Source organism: Ipomoea nil, unplaced genomic scaffold (genome assembly GCF_001879475.1).
Source record: "Ipomoea nil cultivar Tokyo-kokei standard unplaced genomic scaffold, Asagao_1.1 scaffold3017, whole genome shotgun sequence".
Taxonomy (NCBI): Eukaryota; Viridiplantae; Streptophyta; class Magnoliopsida; order Solanales; family Convolvulaceae; genus Ipomoea; species Ipomoea nil.
The window spans coordinates 1,211,574-1,230,119 of record NW_017619445.1 but is presented as its reverse complement, the minus strand read 5'-3'; the positions used below and the strand labels follow the sequence as shown (position 1 = coordinate 1,230,119).

At 34.8% G+C, this 18,546-nt stretch overlaps 1 protein-coding gene across 1 annotated transcript; it reads right to left on the bottom strand.

Annotated features, from left to right (window-relative positions):
- Positions 1–2,663: 2,663 nt before the first annotated feature.
- Positions 2,664–3,322, bottom strand: LOC109163346 (mitogen-activated protein kinase homolog NTF3-like). Its single transcript, XM_019312096.1, has 2 exons — positions 3,169–3,322; positions 2,664–2,992 (listed from the first exon to the last, which is right to left on the bottom strand). The coding sequence occupies exons 1-2, from the start codon at positions 3,287–3,289 to the stop codon at positions 2,799–2,801; spliced, it is 315 nt and encodes a 104-aa protein (XP_019167641.1). The 5' UTR covers positions 3,290–3,322; the 3' UTR covers positions 2,664–2,798.
- Between the last annotated feature and the right edge of the window lie 15,224 nt (positions 3,323–18,546).

Sequence of the window (18,546 nt, the reverse complement as noted above, 5' to 3'; positions counted from 1 at the left end):
ATGTTGTGCATGTCGATTTTATTTGACTGGTTTTGTGTTTGTGTGTATATTTCTGTTTGATGTTTGTGCAGTACGGTCGGAATCGCTGCAAGGGTGTGTTATGGACGTGTCCCCCGATGGGACTAAGTTTTGGACGCCTTCGTATGATGATGCGGTTGAGCCTTTTGAGGGGCTGACCCTATTGCGAAGGAAAATTTTTCAGCTTTTGGAGATGTGGTGTCGTTTGATGCAACTTATGGGACTAATAGGTCAAGTTGATGTTCGTCCTCCTCCAATCTCTAATAACAAGGGTGGTGGTAAACGTTACAAAAGTACAAGGGAATTAGCTATTGAAAAGTCGGGTCGTCGTCAACGCCAATGCCAAACTTGTGAAAAGTATGGGCATAATAGTCGTACCTGCCCGATGCGCAACGTTGATGTATGACGAAGGGGGTCGTATTGCTCTTTGGATTAAATTTAAATTTAAACACATTGCTATGTTTTTTATTTCACTAATGACTTGGTTTTATTCGGCATTTGGTGGTGGGTTTCAATAATGGATTTGTTGTGTCTTGTTATTTGGATTTTGTATTTCTATGCCGTGGAATAATTTTATATTATCCGTTTTTTATATAAGTTGGTTGTGGTATTATTTCATTCCTTTTTCTCCTATTCCGAAACCACCCCCTACTTGCACAGTATAGGTTACTGCCGTTGCACATGGTCTCTGGAATTTTGTGCGAATTTGCACGAATCCCTCCTTCGATGTTGCACAAATATCCATATGTCTTGTAACCGACTATACGCGTTTGTTGTTTTTTTTTATTTTTTTTTTATTTTGCTTCCTCTCTTGGTTAACACCCGCCTAATGAACGGTTTATGTTAGGTACTGGGATATTATATCTGTTTTTGAGTGGTGTCTTGCACATTCGGTCACTTTGATGTACCATATTATTTCGACTAAATGGTGTCATGCAAACATGCCTGTTATTAAATCTTCAATGTTAAGTTGCTTTATTTCCGGTGCACCGACCACTCACCTACCGAGTGTCATGCAGCACATCCCACTTGCACACTACTGTTCGTTGTCGGTGCACAAGGTGACTGGATTTTTGTGCACTTCTGCACGTATGCTTCCATCAATGTTGCACAACAATTCATATGTACTATAGATGACTATATGCGTTTGTCTGCTTTATTTTTTATTCCCCTTTTTGTTAACTTCCCCCCAACGCACAGTTTAGGTTAGGTGTGTCATTCAGTTCCTTCGATTTACCATATTATTTCGAATAACGGGTGTCTTGCGAACATGCATTTTAATATAACTTCAAAGTTAAGTTGGTTTATTACCGTCGCGGGGATGCCCCCTACCGTGTGGCATTTTATATTTCTGTTTGGGTGCACATCACCTGAACGTGTCTTAATCTATTTAGCGTTCTACGGGTTATTATTTGTTGCCATTTATCATTGCATTCATACAGTAGCCGGCGATGCACATACTGATTCATCCAGATGTAACGCCTTTGCACACTGGTGTACTCCACTACAAATTGGCTCAGAATAATAACACAAACAGGCAGAAAAACATCATCCCTACCTCTCATTATATACTCTTTACACTGCATAAGTTTTATAAACCCCTTTCATCACAGTTTCAAAAACAACCAATTTCATACAATTCACAACACGTTTTTGATTTGTGCATTATAACATACCACCACCGTGCTTCTACACAAACGGGCAACTAAACAGCCATGTTTTCCACTGATGGTAGTCATAAAAAAAAAAAACAGAAAACAGAAAAAAAAAAAAAAACAGAACAACCATCGTCTATCGTACAGAGGTTCTCACCGGAAACTACACAATAATATACCCCTATTCACGTTTATTTCTCCCCAACCCTGCCGGTATTTCAGATTCCGACTGAATCGCCGACTTCAACAACTACACGCACAGTTTTTTTTTTTTTTTTTTTTTTCCCCAAATCAAACCCACCATTCTCTGGTTCCCTAACTCATAATCAACTAACACATACATGCAATTGCATTTTGCACTCAATCGCTCCTAAAAAATCAGAGTGTTTAAAAAAAAAACACAAAAAAAAAAAAAAAACAAAACTTACGAAGTTTGCTCGTTGCGTCGATCGACACACGCCAGGTGTTCCGCCTTGGGGTTCCGTATGTCATTGATTCCGTTGTTGAAGTCGCCGGTCGGAGTTCGTGTTTGGCGCTGTCGGTTCGTCTGCTCCAAGTCTCTCCAGTGTGCAAAACCGTCAGTCTCCTTATTATTAGCAACTTTGAACCCTACACTGTCAAGACCCGTAAACAAAGGGATTTCCTTCTTTGTCTTGCACAATTAACAGTATAATTACTTGTTTACCCCCAACTTAATTACATATTAAGTAACAAGGCAGCGTACGTGGCGTTTGAATTCCATCTAGCCATCATTTTTGGGCCGTTAGATCGTCTCATCTTAGGGTGGAATTTTGACCTCAAACCTCACCTAACACATAAACCTCACTAGAACCCCACCCTATATATATATATATATATATATATATATATATATATATATATATATATATATATATATATATATATATATATAGAACAAATTGCACTTTTGGTCCAGTGAGTATTAGGGTACTGGCAATTTGAGTACGTGACTTTCAAAACTCCCAATTTAAACCTTTAACTATGCAATTTTTGACACTTTTGGTCCTCCGGGCCAAATTGCCGGCCAATTTTGACCGGAAAATGATTTAATGCTTCGAATTATTTTCTGTTGAGGGTAAAATTGTCATTTCACTATCTTCTTCTTCATTCTCCCCCTTCTTCTTCTTCGTTCTTCGCCGTTGACCTTCTTGAACAGACAATCCCGTACGCCCCTCTACCTATGGGCTTGATCGGAATGTACTTAGTATCCACTTCAAACACTGTTTGCCACATTCTGTAATAATGCTTTCCCGGCGCCCAAATTCCGTTCGGTGGCTCCGCCGCCGTCGCCATTCCGCCTGCAATTTTCGGTCACAAATTCCCAATCAATCCTAACTAACTGTAATTCACAGACAACCCTAAGTAATCCTTCTCCTGATTAAGATGGGATTGCGAAAAGGAGAGAGAATAGAAGTAAAATTATTCGCTCACAATAATAAATAACAGAGTAAAGGGGCTGGGAATCGATGCTTACTTTCCGGCAATTCGATCTCGGGCGATCTTCTGTTCTTTCCCTTTTTCAGTCTCCCGAATGTGCACTTTTCCTTATCCTCAACTAAGCCACTACTTGTCTGCATTACGTGTGTTCCCATCATCTCAAAAAGCAAACCCAAAAACTTTAAAATTTTTCTTGTCTGCATTACGTGTGTTCCCATCATCTCAAGAAGAACGAAGAAGAAAGGGAGAATGAAGAAGAAGGGAGTGAAATGACAATTTTACCCTCAACACAAAATAATTCGAAGCATTAAATCATTTTCCGGTCAAAATTGGTCGGCAATTTGGCCCGGAGGACCAAAAGTGCCAAAAATTGCATAGTTAAAGGTTTAAATTGGGAGTTTTGAAAGTCACGTACTCAAATTGCCAGTACCCTAATACTCACAGGACCAAAAGTGTAATTTGTTCTATATATATATATATATATGTCACCAAGTTCATTTTTAAATACAAGATGCACAATTATAATTATAGAAATGCCACCGCGTTACTGTTTGGAGAATGTCATTATATTACATTTTGTTTTTATTTTTTTCCTTATTTTTCCTTATTTTCAGCCCTTAGTCAACTTAAACACTAAATAGACAAATGAGATTACTTTGCATTTTTGTTTATAGGAAGTATTGTTCTCACCTCGCATATGATTATTAGAGAATGATTAATTTACTAAAAACATAATTTATTTTTATAAGGACAAACGATTACGAGAGTTGATTGAATGATTAAAATTGTAATTTTGTTTAACATTTATGACAATCAATATAAATAAGTGAATTACCATGCAAATTTCTATTTCTTCCAAAAGGTTGAATCCCCAACCTTAACAGGGCGTTTGATTGAAGGGAATTTAAGTTTCATTCCTACTTAATTCCCACATAATTCTAAAGGCCACAAAATTTCCTTGTTTGGTTGAAAGGAATTGCAATTCCTGCAATTTTCCCATTTTCATGGAATTAAAATTTCATGTCCCCATGAGATTTTAATTCTTGAGATTTTAGAAAGAAATTTTTTTAGTGATGAGTCAAAATTACCCCTTCCTTTTTTAACCTAAAATTAATGTCTAACAACAACAATGGATATTTTTGACTTTATACTACTTATTCCCTTTCAATTCCCATGTATACCAAATATTGAAATTGAAATTCCCAGTAATTCTATTCCTGTAAACCAAACATTGAAATTTAAATTCTCCATTTATTCTCCGTAATTCATCTCCTATAGAATTGCAATTCCTTTCCCACGTAATTCCCCCTCTCCAACCAAACGCCCTGTAAGTGTCTCCACACTCCGGTCCAACAGAGCATTTGGGAGGATGTAAATCATGATAACTCAATGGCTCAGCAGACATGATCAAATGCCGGTGCGCATAAAGAATCTGCCCACTTTGGACATAATCCCACAGTACCGCTGCTAAGGTTCAAACCTTAGTTTCATATCCCAAATACTGTCTATAATGCAAAATTCTAAATTAAACAACCTTCATTTATAATTTATAAGGAGAACTGAAGTAAAGATCTCTATCACAGTCAAACGCTTATAAGTTAGTTACGTCGATGATAAAGAAAATTATATTCGAGGAGCTATAAAAGGCGGGTAAGAGTATTTACACCCTGCTCGCACAAGCTTAGTTCATTGATTTTAGTAGCAAGTATTTGAGAGAAGAGATCAATGTTTGAACTTCGGTAGCGGTAATGTGGGGATTATGTTCAAAGTGAGTATATCATTTGTACGCACAAATATTTGACCTTGTTTGCTAAGCCATTAAGTCACCATAATTTATATTTTTCTCAAATTGTATGTCAGGTCAGGATGTATGAGTCTTTGGAATTGAAGATTCAGCCTTTTGGGAAGAGTATTTACACTCCGGGAGAAGAAGAAGAAAAGTATTTACACTCCAATGCATGTCCATTATTTTTGCAGCTTTCTACCGAAAGGTTTTCAAGCATTAATTAAGGTTGACCATCCTACATTTGATGACATTAGTACATTACTAAACGTGCAACATTTAAGAAGATGCTTGATTGGAAGGTTTGCTGACGTAATGAGAATAAAATGTTCAAATTATATTAATTCCATATTGATTTTGATACATACTCATATTGCATCAAACAATAACATAAAGAGGTAACTTAAGTGGCAAATAAACTTCTTTACAAGGATAATCCTCAAAATATAACTCAAGTTCAATTCTCAAAAGTGATAATTTCTTTTGGGCTAACTCTGTCTTATGCTTCTCAAAGTGAACAAGGATAGTCGGGTGAACCTAAACCTTAAGACGGACATATATCGACCCATAACACCTCAGTTTTTACACAAAAAAAGAAGAATATATTACATTAAACACTCTCTTAATATTTATTGTTTGGTAGTTAAAATAAAATTAATTAAATGATGTACACTCTACACACTTAAATACTATTTATTTAAAAAATCACTAAGAGAGAGGCTGAGAGGGAAGAATTGATGACATATTTGTATCAAATTTAATAAAAATTAACCAAGTCTTGCATGAAAGATTTTTTATTTTTTTTCTCAATTCGAAAAATTAACTTACAAATAAGAAGTGGTTTTTTTTTTTTTTTTTTTTTTTTTAAAGGTTGAAAATTAACAATGATAAAAGTTAGAGACAAAGCATAATCAGCCAAAATATATAGGCAACATATATAATAGGCTTTATGATAAACGTATAGTAGTAAAATGGAAGCACCTATATATCTGCATGATTTAATTTTAATTTAACCCTACAACCTTCAATAGTGTTCTAGAAAGTCCAAGCAATTTCCATCCAAATTTTATCAAAACGCACAGATTCCTACTGACTGTCAGAGAAATCAGTTCGCTTACACCAATCCAACGCAATTTCTCTGCTAATTATCAAGTAACTTTAAGTTGATAAGACTAAAAGTGAAAACAATAATATTGAAGTTTTATATAAAAAAACAAAAAAATAAAAATACTAGGATCTCTTTTACAAAGCAGTTTATGATGATTAAAATTTGATTGACAATACTCCGCTTGTTTAATTTGACCGTTCTTATTCAAACTAAGTATAAGAAATGATAAGAAAGTCTTGTTCCGATCACTTTTGGTATCCGAAAAAATCTTTGTTGCTATTTACGATCACTTTTTGCTTTCGACTTGATTTAAGATCACTTTCAGGTGGTCGAAAATTCAATAATTTCCAGTAGTGAATATTATTATTTATTTATTTTTTTTTAAAAACGCTCACTATCTGAATTATCTGAATTACTTTATGATATTATTGCAAGATCAGAGGAATGTGGAGCATAATATAGTCAAAACTTATATATTGCTATTACAACGGATAAGAGAGATGACTAGGTGGATTGGTAGAACATAATTAATGCCTTGTTTGGTAACTAGTTTGAGCTTAATTGTCTCTTAGACTTGGTAAAAGTCCAAAACAACTAGTTCTTGATCTCCAAGTGAATTGGGTTGATTAGGCTTCAATTCATTAATGTGTTGGATTGACCACAACTTGACTTGAGTCCTGAATATGTATATCACTTCTTCTTCATCCGAAAAGGTTGAATTTCAAATCCTAAGGGTACTCTATATATCTCGTTCCGACATAGCATTTGAGAGGATGTAAATCACGGTGACTCAATGACTCATCAGAAAAGACAAAATACCAAAATGCCAGTACGCACAAGTGATCTACCCACTTTGGGCATAATTTCCTCACTACTGCTACCAAGGTTCGAACCTTAGTCTCTTCTCCCAAATACTACATACTAAACCGTTGAGTTAAACCCGTGCGGACCTGTATATCACTTCTTCTCTAGTTAATTTTTTACCTTAAATCCTATCCGCAAGAAAAAATAATTATTAATCGAATATATTATTGTTCGTGTTCAATTCGTATAATGTAAATTTAAAATAAAAACGATAACATATTCTTGATGAGTAGTAGACGGAAGGAACAAAAAAATGGATAAATTTATGCACCACAAAATGGTCAAATAAATCATAAGCACAAATACGTTTTAGTGCACTTTTGCATCAAACATCTAATCTTACCAAGAAAATTAAAAGTTAGGTGGCAGAGGGAAAGAAGAGCACGTACGCAATTATCGTAGACGTGAGAATTTGTAAGTGTGCGTAAGTGTGGAAAACAAAAAATAAATCACAGAAACCAAATTAAAAGGTTTGGCTCCAAATTAAACCCACATGCCACAGATTCTTGATGCCTTGTACCTATATGAACTTGCCTATATATCCAAATTAAATTTATGCCACCATATTTGGCACTACTATGCTTCCACGCAATCATACCTATTAGGTCGGTGTAGTCCTTTTATTTTATTTTATTTTAAAATATCAAATATGCCACTGAACTTTTCACTTTGTGAAATTGAATCATCTAATAAAAAATACACAATTAAACCATTAAACAAATAAATAGGGAGACAACCATGGCTGCCCCCACCTTTGTCTGTTGTGGATGAAGGGAGAGGCAGCCATGGCTGCCCTCACCTTCGTCTGGACGAGGATGGAGACAGCCATAATTGTCCCCTCCTTTAATTTGTCCGATCTAGATGAAAGAGGGAGTAGCCATGACTGCCACCCCCTACATCCACAATGAACGAAGGTGGAGGTAGTCACTGCCTCAACCTTCTTCAATTCTACAATTTAAAAAAAATATTTTTTTTCTTTTAATTGTTTTTTTTTAAATAATTAAAATAATATATATATATAATTTGACATTATGACATAATATTTAACGGAAACTTGGAAGTAACTTGTAAAAAAATGTTATTTGTATGATTTTTGAGTTTTTAATGGTCCAATTGCATACTTTTTTTTGTTTGATGATTTAATTACACAAAGTGTAAAAATTTAGTAGCCTATTTGACATTTTTTCTAATTTTAAACTTGAAAGAAAAATCTCTATTATAATGTATATATGAGTCATGTAAATGTTATTACATTTCATTAAAAATGAATATAATTATTATAATTGGAGATGATAGACGACTTAAAGCTAAGAAAATTACTCTGTTCGTTACCTTTATAAAATTTGTGATTGATCAAATAAGGATAAATTAACGATATGACAAATTTAATAATGCATGCAATGCACCAAATAAAAGTTAAAACAAAAGAAAAGAAATTCATTGGTTTTCTTTGATTTCTTTATGTTTTTTTCACACTCTCTTTTGCCAACTTGTCTTTGCTTTAATAATGATAAGAATGTTTACATCATTTATGTTTTCTTCATTATTGGAAAGACGCTAAAGATAGCCTAAGGTAGAAAATTGTTAATTATACTCTTACAGAGTATTACTCTTATTATTTCATGTTTTAATTCTATGAAAGGTAGAAAATTACTCTGTTCGTTACCTTTTTTTTTTTTTTTTTTTTTTTTTTTTTTTTTTTTTTTTTTTTTTTTAAGTTGACGCTCTTTAATTTTTTTTTTTCGATCAATTTAAGCGGAATATGTTAGTGTGAAGTAAAAAGTGGAAGTATAATGTTACATGTGTTATAAATATTTCAATTAGTGGCCATTAATCTTGAGACTCTTCATTTGCCTTCTACTTAATATCTTGTTTATGATAAGTATGTGAAAGGTTGTAATGGTCCCTATAAATTGAGAGTGAAGGCTTAATGAAAAGATAGTCTTATGAAATTGTGTTCTATACATTGTGTTCTTCATCTCCCTTTTACTTATCTATTCTATATACTCATATACATACAATCAAGAAGCAGTACCGTGCAAACATCACGCGAGAACTGAGCTAGTTGATAGGCCAAATTACAACACGTTATCAGCACGAGTCTCTATTGTAATCTCCGGTGAACGGTACTATTGGTTCATTTTCCTGTGCATTTTGTTTTTTTTTTTTTTTAATCATATGCCATTGTTTATATATAAATATTATGTGTATATATGACTATGAGTTTGGTTTGGAACCTTCAATTATTGTTTCTATAAAATGAGTGATTATTCTTCTGGTTTGTTAACAACTTTTGAGTGATGAACCCCTCATCAAGACATTGTTAAGAATTTGGGTAAATACATGAATTTGTAAATACATATTATTTTTATTTATTCTCTCAATTCTTGTATATGAGTTAGGCTCTATATAAACCACGAATCCATGGTGCTTTGAGATGGTAAATACATGTAGTTATATGCCAAATTGTATGTATATGTATCCATGTATGTTCTATGACTATGGATATCGAATGCATAATCGGTCCTTATTATATGTTTGCATCGGATTGCTGTGTTTGTATTAGAATGCTAAGAAACATGTATGCATATTTATGTAAAAGATGTTTCTTCATCCATTGCTTGAACATGTATTCAAAATATTGATTTTTTTTCCAAGTTGTCATATTGCTTCCTAAAGTTGCATCAAATGATGATCTTGTAGATCATGCCTTTCATAGAAAATTGTGAATGATTTTTAATTAAGATTGTTAAAGTTTATTTTGTGGAAGCTTAAGAGTGAGTAAGACTTTAAAGTTTAATTGATGACTTGGGAGCACCAATTCGGTGTATTGGAGAATGAAACACCACTCGTTGCCTGTAGCGCGAGTTGATGCTATAAAACGAGTTGATGCTTGCTGCATCAATTCGGTGTTTTCGCACCGATTCGTGCCTTGTTGCTTGTAGCACGAGTTGATGATATAAACACTAGTCGATGCTTGTTGCATCAATTTGGTGTTTGCCTCACCAATTCGTGTTGCACCATTTCGGTTTTTGTGTATATTCGAAAGATCAATTTGTTTTCTGATTTTATCTTTTGACTTCATCTCGGAAAGTTCATTTTGCATCTAGAAGATGTTAAATTCCTTATTTTGCTATAAACATGTGATATTATGAATGTATATGAGAACATATGATATATGTTTTGTAGATTACGTATTCAATTGTCAAATGTGAATTTATTGAACTCGCTTATGAAGGAAGCAATTGTTGGGTTCTAGATATTGAAATTTATTTGGCATCCAAAGAATTGAGCCAAGCTTTTGTTGCTAAGTCACAGAGCACAGATGCCCAGAAGGCACAAGCTCTCATTTTCATATGTCACCACTTGAACCACGATCTTAAAAATGAGTATTTGATTGAAAAAGAACCCCTTGCATTAATGGAAGTCTCTGAAGGACTATTCCGACCAAAAGTCATCAAATGTTCTTCCCCAAGACACATTTTTACTAGTTTAATCTCATGTTTAATTTTGAGATTATAATGTAAGTCAATGATTAACTATAATTCAGCTATGCACAAAATAGTCTCGCAATTGAAACTCTAAACAAGAAGTTTCAGATAAATATTTAATTGGAAAGACATTGCCAACTTTTCATGCGAGTAATTTGTACTCCAGCAGTAGTACAAGACAACAAATTATGCGAAGTATCCTAAGTTGATTTTAGCACTCCTTGTGGCTAAGAATCATAACTAGTTGTTGATGAAGGATCAAAAGGGCATGTCTGGTTGATTTTGCACAGGTGCTTGAAGCACATAATGTTACCTAGTTGAGTAACTTTATAAGGGGTTGCAGTCGAGATTATAATCGGTGTGGTATGACTTTCGAGCTTAGAATAAGAAACAAAGTGATCAAGATATTCAAGGACGACCAAACCCATCGAGGCAAAATCCTAGCCAGAAGCAGGTTTGCTAACAATTGGGTTTGAAGGGCATTGATCCCTACGTGTCGCGCATCAAAGCATTTGGTCATCGGAGAATGAACCTCATCTTGATGATTCTAGCTAATTTGCCTGAAGCAAATATTGCGATAAATGAAGATAATGAAATGACGAGGTATTGATGAAGAAATGATTGGTGTCATGATAATGTTTTGAACAATGCATGAAAATATATTCATGGCCAAAAAAAAGTTAGTTCATGCCTGAAGCATGAAGTATCCGAGTAGTTAGCTCATGCTTGAAGCATCCGAGAAGTTAGCTTATGCTTGAAGCATCCGAGAAGTTAGTTTATGCCTGAAGCATCCGAAAAGTTAATTCATGACCGCAATATTCGGAAAGTTAAGTTATTTTTGGACGCAAATTATTATGAATGCAAAGTTATTTTACTTTGCTGTTTTTCACTTTTTCCCTGCTAATTTTACTACTCGAAGTGACTATTCGGAAAGTTTACTTCTATAAGCTTAACTTTCTAATCTTACTTCTTGAAATTTAACTTTTCGAATGTTTTTTACTTTCTGGAACTTTATTTTTCGGAGGAAGTTTACTTCTCGGAGTTACTCCTCTTAGTTTGCATGCTTATTTATGAAAATTTTTTCTCATGCATGCAACATGATTTTCGTATGAAATTGACTGGTTGCTAATTCAAAATTGAATTATTATCAATCCCAGAAGGATTGCTATTATCAATAAATTATGATAATAATCTTTTGACTAAATTTAAGATGTCAAAATGTCGAATCCATCTCCGAGTATGGCTTAGTGCAATTTTGTGTTATTTAAGGGGGTGTATACTATACCCCTTTATAAAAATGATCCTTGACTTATGCCTTACATGATATGATTGATTTATATGTTATTAATTTGAAAGATAGAAGAAAATGATATCATATCAGTTTGCCCGAAGCAAACGAAGGAATAAATCATTTCATGTTAGTTTGCCCGAAGCAAATGGGGGAGTGAATTATATCATGTGAATTTGCACAAAGCAATTTCCAAACCAGTGAGTGAACTAATGTAAAGTTGAGGATAAGGATTTTTGGGAGATCTTGAAGATCTATTTTATTTGACAAGCTTCATAGCTTCCCTATGATTGTTGTGTACCCTTATAATATCATTTGATATGTATGCTTTCATATCTGATTATATATTTTCTTGTTGGGGACATCAGTTTTATATGCTATTGTGGTTATCACAATCTCACCTACTGCATATCATAATTATTCCCCTAGAACCTAGTACGTGGTATAAAACCAAACATTTCCCATCTGCGTTTTATTCACAGTGTGCAGTCTTTTTCCTATATCACCACCATAGCGTACCTTTGTGGGCATGTATATGTTGATTATAAACCTCCGTCTGTTATTTAAATTCTTAGAGCCCATGATAAGGGATCAATATATAAATTAGGTACGCTGACTGCACACTTTATGAAGATCATTTCACGGCATTAGGGGGGGATAAGAGCTCAAATTTCATAGAATGCCGGGAAATTCTATGAATGATTGATCTTCAATATTTGAATCCACGTACTAGGTAGACTGAACTAGAAGTTCATAAGAAGTAAACTGAACTGGAAGTTCAGAAGATAATTAATTTGCCAATATATATATTGATCATAAAAAGAGTGACTAGGTCTTATAATTTTCCCCAACTTGGACCATATGTATCTACCGATGCTCCTTGACGCTAGAAGCGTGGAGACATGTTGGTATAATCCGCGGAAAGCTAAATCTAGTAGAAAATGGTGTCATTCTTGAAATCGCTTAAAGAAGTATGTCTTGAAGACATTCGTTCAGAAGGCGAAAACCCCAGTAAAATTTTAGGTGCACCCAAAATCATAATACTGGGGATGCGGAACGACCAGATAAAAATATCTTTGGGAAATGTCTAGAGTCTGGTTAAATTAGAAATTGCCATTATTTTATATATATGGGAGAGATTTATGAAAAATGTTATAGTTGTCGACAACAGAATTGCCTTTACAAATTGTTCTCGTTATATGAGAATCTGGATCCAGAGCTAGGCACCAGTTGTGCCTTGGTATTTTTTATGTATAACGGAGCAATTAAGGCATGTATAGCTCAGCTCGCTAAACCTGTATTCTCTTTATAACACGTACACCATTTAATGTTAACCCTGTAGGTTACAAATGGGTGTTTGTACGAAAGAGAAATACAAACAATATGGTGGTATGATATAAAGCGAGACTAGTAGCTTAAGGGTTTACGCAGAGACCCTGAATTGATTTTGATCAAATATTATCTCCCACAACATATGGCATTACGTTCCGCATATTAACACTATTGGCAGTGAATTATAAATTTAAATATGCAGTTGATGAACGTCATGACCGCAAACTTATGGGTCATTAGACGCTAATATTTATTTGTAAATCCCTGATGGATTGAACACTTCTGAAATAAGGAAAGTGAAAATCGCAACGTGTACCATTAAACTACCAAGTCTTTGTATGACTTGAATATTATTGACTGAGTGTTTTCCTCCCGAAGAAGGAATATGCGAATAATATGTACCATTATGTGTTCGTTAACGAATTGCTAATGGAGTTATTTATTTATCACCTCAGATCAGTCGATATTGATGTTTTAAATATCAATGAAACACATAGAGAGCTTGGTGATATAAGCTCATGCCGAAAGATGGAGTTTTGAAATAAAAGACTTGGGAAACCCAAGTATTGTCTCGACGTGAAGATCGAGCTTTTCTTTGAAGATGTTTTATACACCAGTCAGCCTACTTGAAAAATGTCTTGAAGATGTTTTATATGGATAAGTATTATTTACTTATCACACTAACGGTTGTCCAATAATCTCTTGAAGTAGATAAAGGACAATTTAGACTCGAAGATGATAATGAGGATATTTTGGGACTGGAAGTCCATTACTTGATATTTTTATTGGAGCACTATTATAGAACTAGAAGTTCTATAGTCGCATCAGGCCTGATATTGAATTTGCGATGAAATTGCTAGCAACGTTTAGTGCTCCCTCTACAATGAAATATTGAAATTGTGTTTAACATATCCTCCAGCATTTTCGAGGTATAAAGATTTTGACGTTTATGTGAGAAACCAACATGTGGTTTTGATGGCTACTTGGGTACTGGCTCTTTTATTTGATCCCTATGATTCCAAGTCCCAATCTGGTTATGCTATATTTTTACCCCCAATGTCCCATATGAGGACAAATAAGATTGTGTTGCACAAGCAAGTAATAATTTTGTTAAGGAGAACCTTACAAAACATGTTGCACCTAAATCCTTCTACACACATGAACTCTAGAAGAGTTGTAAAATTCTTGTTGAGAATGTTTTCCCCACTGAACAATCTTGCAGATATGTTCACTAAGTCTCTGCCTACATCCACTTTTGAGTAATATGTTCATAAAATTGGGATGCGTGGGCTTAGAAGATTGTTATCTTCAGGGGGAGCGACAACCCCTAATTGCACTGGAATGGACAATCTAGAAGGTTTTTGAAATCCTGAAGATTATGCTCTGAAAGCATATAGTTGTACTCTTTTTTCCCTAGCTAAGTTTTTCCCCACAGGATTTTCTTAGGCTAAGGTTTTTAATGAGGCAATCGATGTTGGTGCACTTGAGTGGATAGTCCTGAAGGCCCTTGAAATCTTAAAGATTATGCCCGGAAGGCTTATGGTTGTACTCTTTTCCTTAGCTAAGTTTTTTTCCCACTGGGTTTTCTTAGGCTAAGGTTTTTAATGAGGCAACCGGTGCAACAAAATGGTTTAATATATTTCGTGTACTCTTTTCCTCGTCTAGTTTTTCCCACTGGGTTTTCTAGCGAGGTTTTTAACGAGGCATGAGTATAGTTATTTAATGGCCAAGGGGGAGTGTTATAAATATTTCAATTAGTGGCCATTAATCTTGAGACTCTTCATTTGCCTTCTACTTAATATCTTGTTTATGATAAGTATGTGAAAGGTTGTAATGACCCCTATAAATTGAGGGTGAAGGCTTAATGAAACGATAGTCTTATGAAATTGTGTTCTATACATTGTGTTCTTCATCTCCCTTTTACTTATCTATTCTATATACTCATATACATACAATCAAGAAGCAGTACCGTGCAAACATCACGCGAGAACTGAGCTAGTTGATAGGCCAAATTACAACAACATGCTGTTTGTATCACTTGATCGATCAATTAAGGTTTAAATTAAATAAGTTTATGAAAAATTTGGAAAATTTCCTATGGTCCATTTTGATGGCGGAGGAGAGATCTTGATGAAATTGGGCAAGATTTATGGCTTGGGATGTGATTTTAACGAAATTTGGTTTTAGATTTTGCCTCAGTTTCTTGTGCCTGTGGTACATTAATTTCTGGCCAAGTTTCAATAGGTGATGGTGCACCAAGTAGTGGTACAAGAATAAAATCAGTAATAATTAGCTTTCAGACAACGATATACGTATATCATTCACCACACGTACAATGCACAATCCATGTTCATAAACAACCAACTCATGATCCTTAAAAAAAATAGTTATTAAATACAATGATGTATTTGGAAGGTTGTAAGTTCGAGCCTCAGTGGAGGCGTTATTAGCTCTTTGTGTTTCAGTAGGTTGAGAAAGTATATGAACAGATACTACAATGTAATAGAGCTAGTAGCGTTCAAAAAAAAAAAAAAAATACAATGATGTAATTATTTTAAATTAATATAAATTGTGATTATTATAAAGCATTAAATAATTCTGATCAATTTTTCAAAATGTGATGATTAGAAAAAAATTGATTTTCATCCATCAATTTTGTAGCAAAATTTGTTTTAGTCCACATCTTCTTTCAACTATTGCATAATATCCCTTTAACTTTACAAAACAAGTTACGTTTTAAGTATTTAAACCAATGGAACCATGCAACAAAGCTAGGGGATTAGTTGATTAATTGCAATTGTTATATTCTGGATTAGGGTCTACAGTGCATTGTGTGTTGATTGTTGGTGATAATGAACCAAAATCGATTTAATATCGTAAAATAATATTTATATATACACACACAAGTATATAAAATATTATTTGATATTTATCCGAAATATATATATATACACACAAATATATATAAAATAGATCCAATGGTTATGTATATATATGTATATCTACGAAAAAGATATACCAATATATATCAACCAAAAAGGAACAAATAATCCTAAGATTATAGGTCCAATCCAACGGCAAAACAAATATGGAGAACGGATTTTGCTTAGAAGCATAATCCAAAACCGAGAGAAGGAAATGATGGTCGTGTTTGGGTAAGGGTTTTTAGCGTGAGTCAAGAGACCATTCTTTCCTTAAAACCTTATTTGCCACCTCCCAAAAGTTCTAGGAGCGCCGTGGCCTAGGTTTCCAGGATAAAACGCGCTACGGTTCGACGTTTGAGCACCCAAACGAACGAACCTGACGAACTAGAGCAACAGCCTTGAACACAATTAGGCAAATAAAGGAGTAGAAGCAGAAGTGTTTTGTAGCTTGAAAACAAATTTCGTATAGAGCTCTGTGCTTTCTTGGTGTGTAAAAGCTTCTGCCTTCTACCCTTCTTATATAGGGATGGAGTACTTTATAGCATTAAACAAAGCCATTAACCTTAGCTTTGTAACATCTGAAACAGCAAACCGTTACATGGGATTTAAATTCAAAATTGAAATTGGAATTAATCCAAAATTAATTCTGTAGTTGAAGAATTTAATCCCACGTTCAGCCTTCAGTTGAAGAATTTAATCCCACGTTCAGTCTTCCAAAGCCGAAACTTTCGGCCTTGTAAAGTCTCGGCCCCAGGCCGAGACATTAGACCAAGTCTCGGCCGGACATTAGACCAAGTCTCGGCCCCAGGCCGAGACATTAGACCAAGTCTCGACCCCAGGCCGAGACATCAGTTTCGGCCATTAGGCCAAGTCTCGGCCCCAGGTCGAGACATTAGTTTCGGCCATTAGGCCAAGTCTCGGCCCCAGGCCGAGACATTAGTTTCGGCCCCCAAGGCCGAAACAAATGCTGCTGCTCAGTTTCGGTCTCACAAGCCGAAACCATAGTCCAGTTTGGCCTGGACCGAGCTCGTCTCGGTCTTGGCGCGTTGGAAAAACTGATACCGAAAGTTGGCATGACACGTTGGAAAAACTGATACCGAAAGGCCAGCCAATTTTCGGACGACATTCGTGCCCGTGCACACGAGCTCGGGCTTGAATCAAGCCTTTTTCAATCTCGTCTAGTTGGAATTTGATTTGCACCCCCCCCCCTCTGCACGCGAGAAAACCTCTATGCTATACAATTCTACAAGCTTTAAAAAAAGCTCTTGTATAAAAGGGGGGTCAAATCCTCTTTCCAAACCAATGTGGGACAAAAGCTCACTTTTTCCCTTCATTTTTCCAACTCAATGGGTCTACTTTGAGAATCAATATCTCATTCACCCATTATCTGTTTTGAGCGTACAATATATCAATCTCTTCGTCTCACTACGAAGAACCCGAATCCACTTTGACCCGACCCAAATCGGAAGTGGACCCCACTGATAATTGTACCACAAAATAGCCACTTAAAATGTCATTTTAATGCTATTTTCCAACATTGTGAACTTTGGTCCTAGAAGACATAGTTTTGAATTTTAATTTTGATGGTGACCGTATCGTTTGTTGTTCAATTCATGTTACATGATTTTTTTTTGTTTTGTTTTTTGTTTTACTGTAAAGCCTGTGTATATGTGTGTCTTGTATTATGCGTTTTTATGACACATGTTATGCAATTCTGTACCTTAAACGTATGGATTATGTACCTGAAATAAAGTAAATATAACATGCACTTTTGTATCTTGTGTTATGTGTTTTTTTGTCTTGTGCTATGCATTTTTGTGTCTTATGTTAAGCAATTCTGTACCTGAACTAAAGTAAATATAAAACATGTGTGTGTCTTGTGGTATGCGTTTCTGTGTATCATGTTATGCAATTCTGTACGTTAAGCATATGGATTCTGTAACATAAATAGATTATTAGTTGTGTAACACACAACATATTGTGTGTCTTATTTTACGAATTTATGTCTTGTATTATGATTATGTGCTTATAGGACATATACTATCTACATAAATCAAATTTGAGAATAAGTAAATATATAACATGTGTATGTGTAACACCCTTAATTTTTAAAACATTTAAAGCCTATGAAATAAAGACAAATCTATCATTATTCATCCAAACAAAGCGGAACTAACAACATAAGTATCGGGGTGCTATGCCACATCTAGGTTCGAGGACCTAGATGCACATGCTAAACTAATTAACTAAACAGACATAAACTATAATTAATATCCATAACACAATCCAAGACTCACAGGCCATCTAACTAATACTAAACTATCTAAGTTAGGTCCTCGGGTCCATCTAGCGCACTCTGCAGCTACTGATCTGCACCTGAAAAACATACGGTGTAACAACCGTCAGCGAATAATGCTGGTAACTCACTCCCACGCGTTAAGTACAATATAGGTAGATATAAGAAAACCATTTTGAGACTGGAATACATATATAATCCTAAGCAAACTCTAGCTTTAAAACCAAGATCAAGACTCAAGACTCAAGACACAACAACAGGTTTAGCATTACGAATCATCATAAAGATACTAGCATGCGTCTTACTCGCAAGATAAGATAATCACAAAG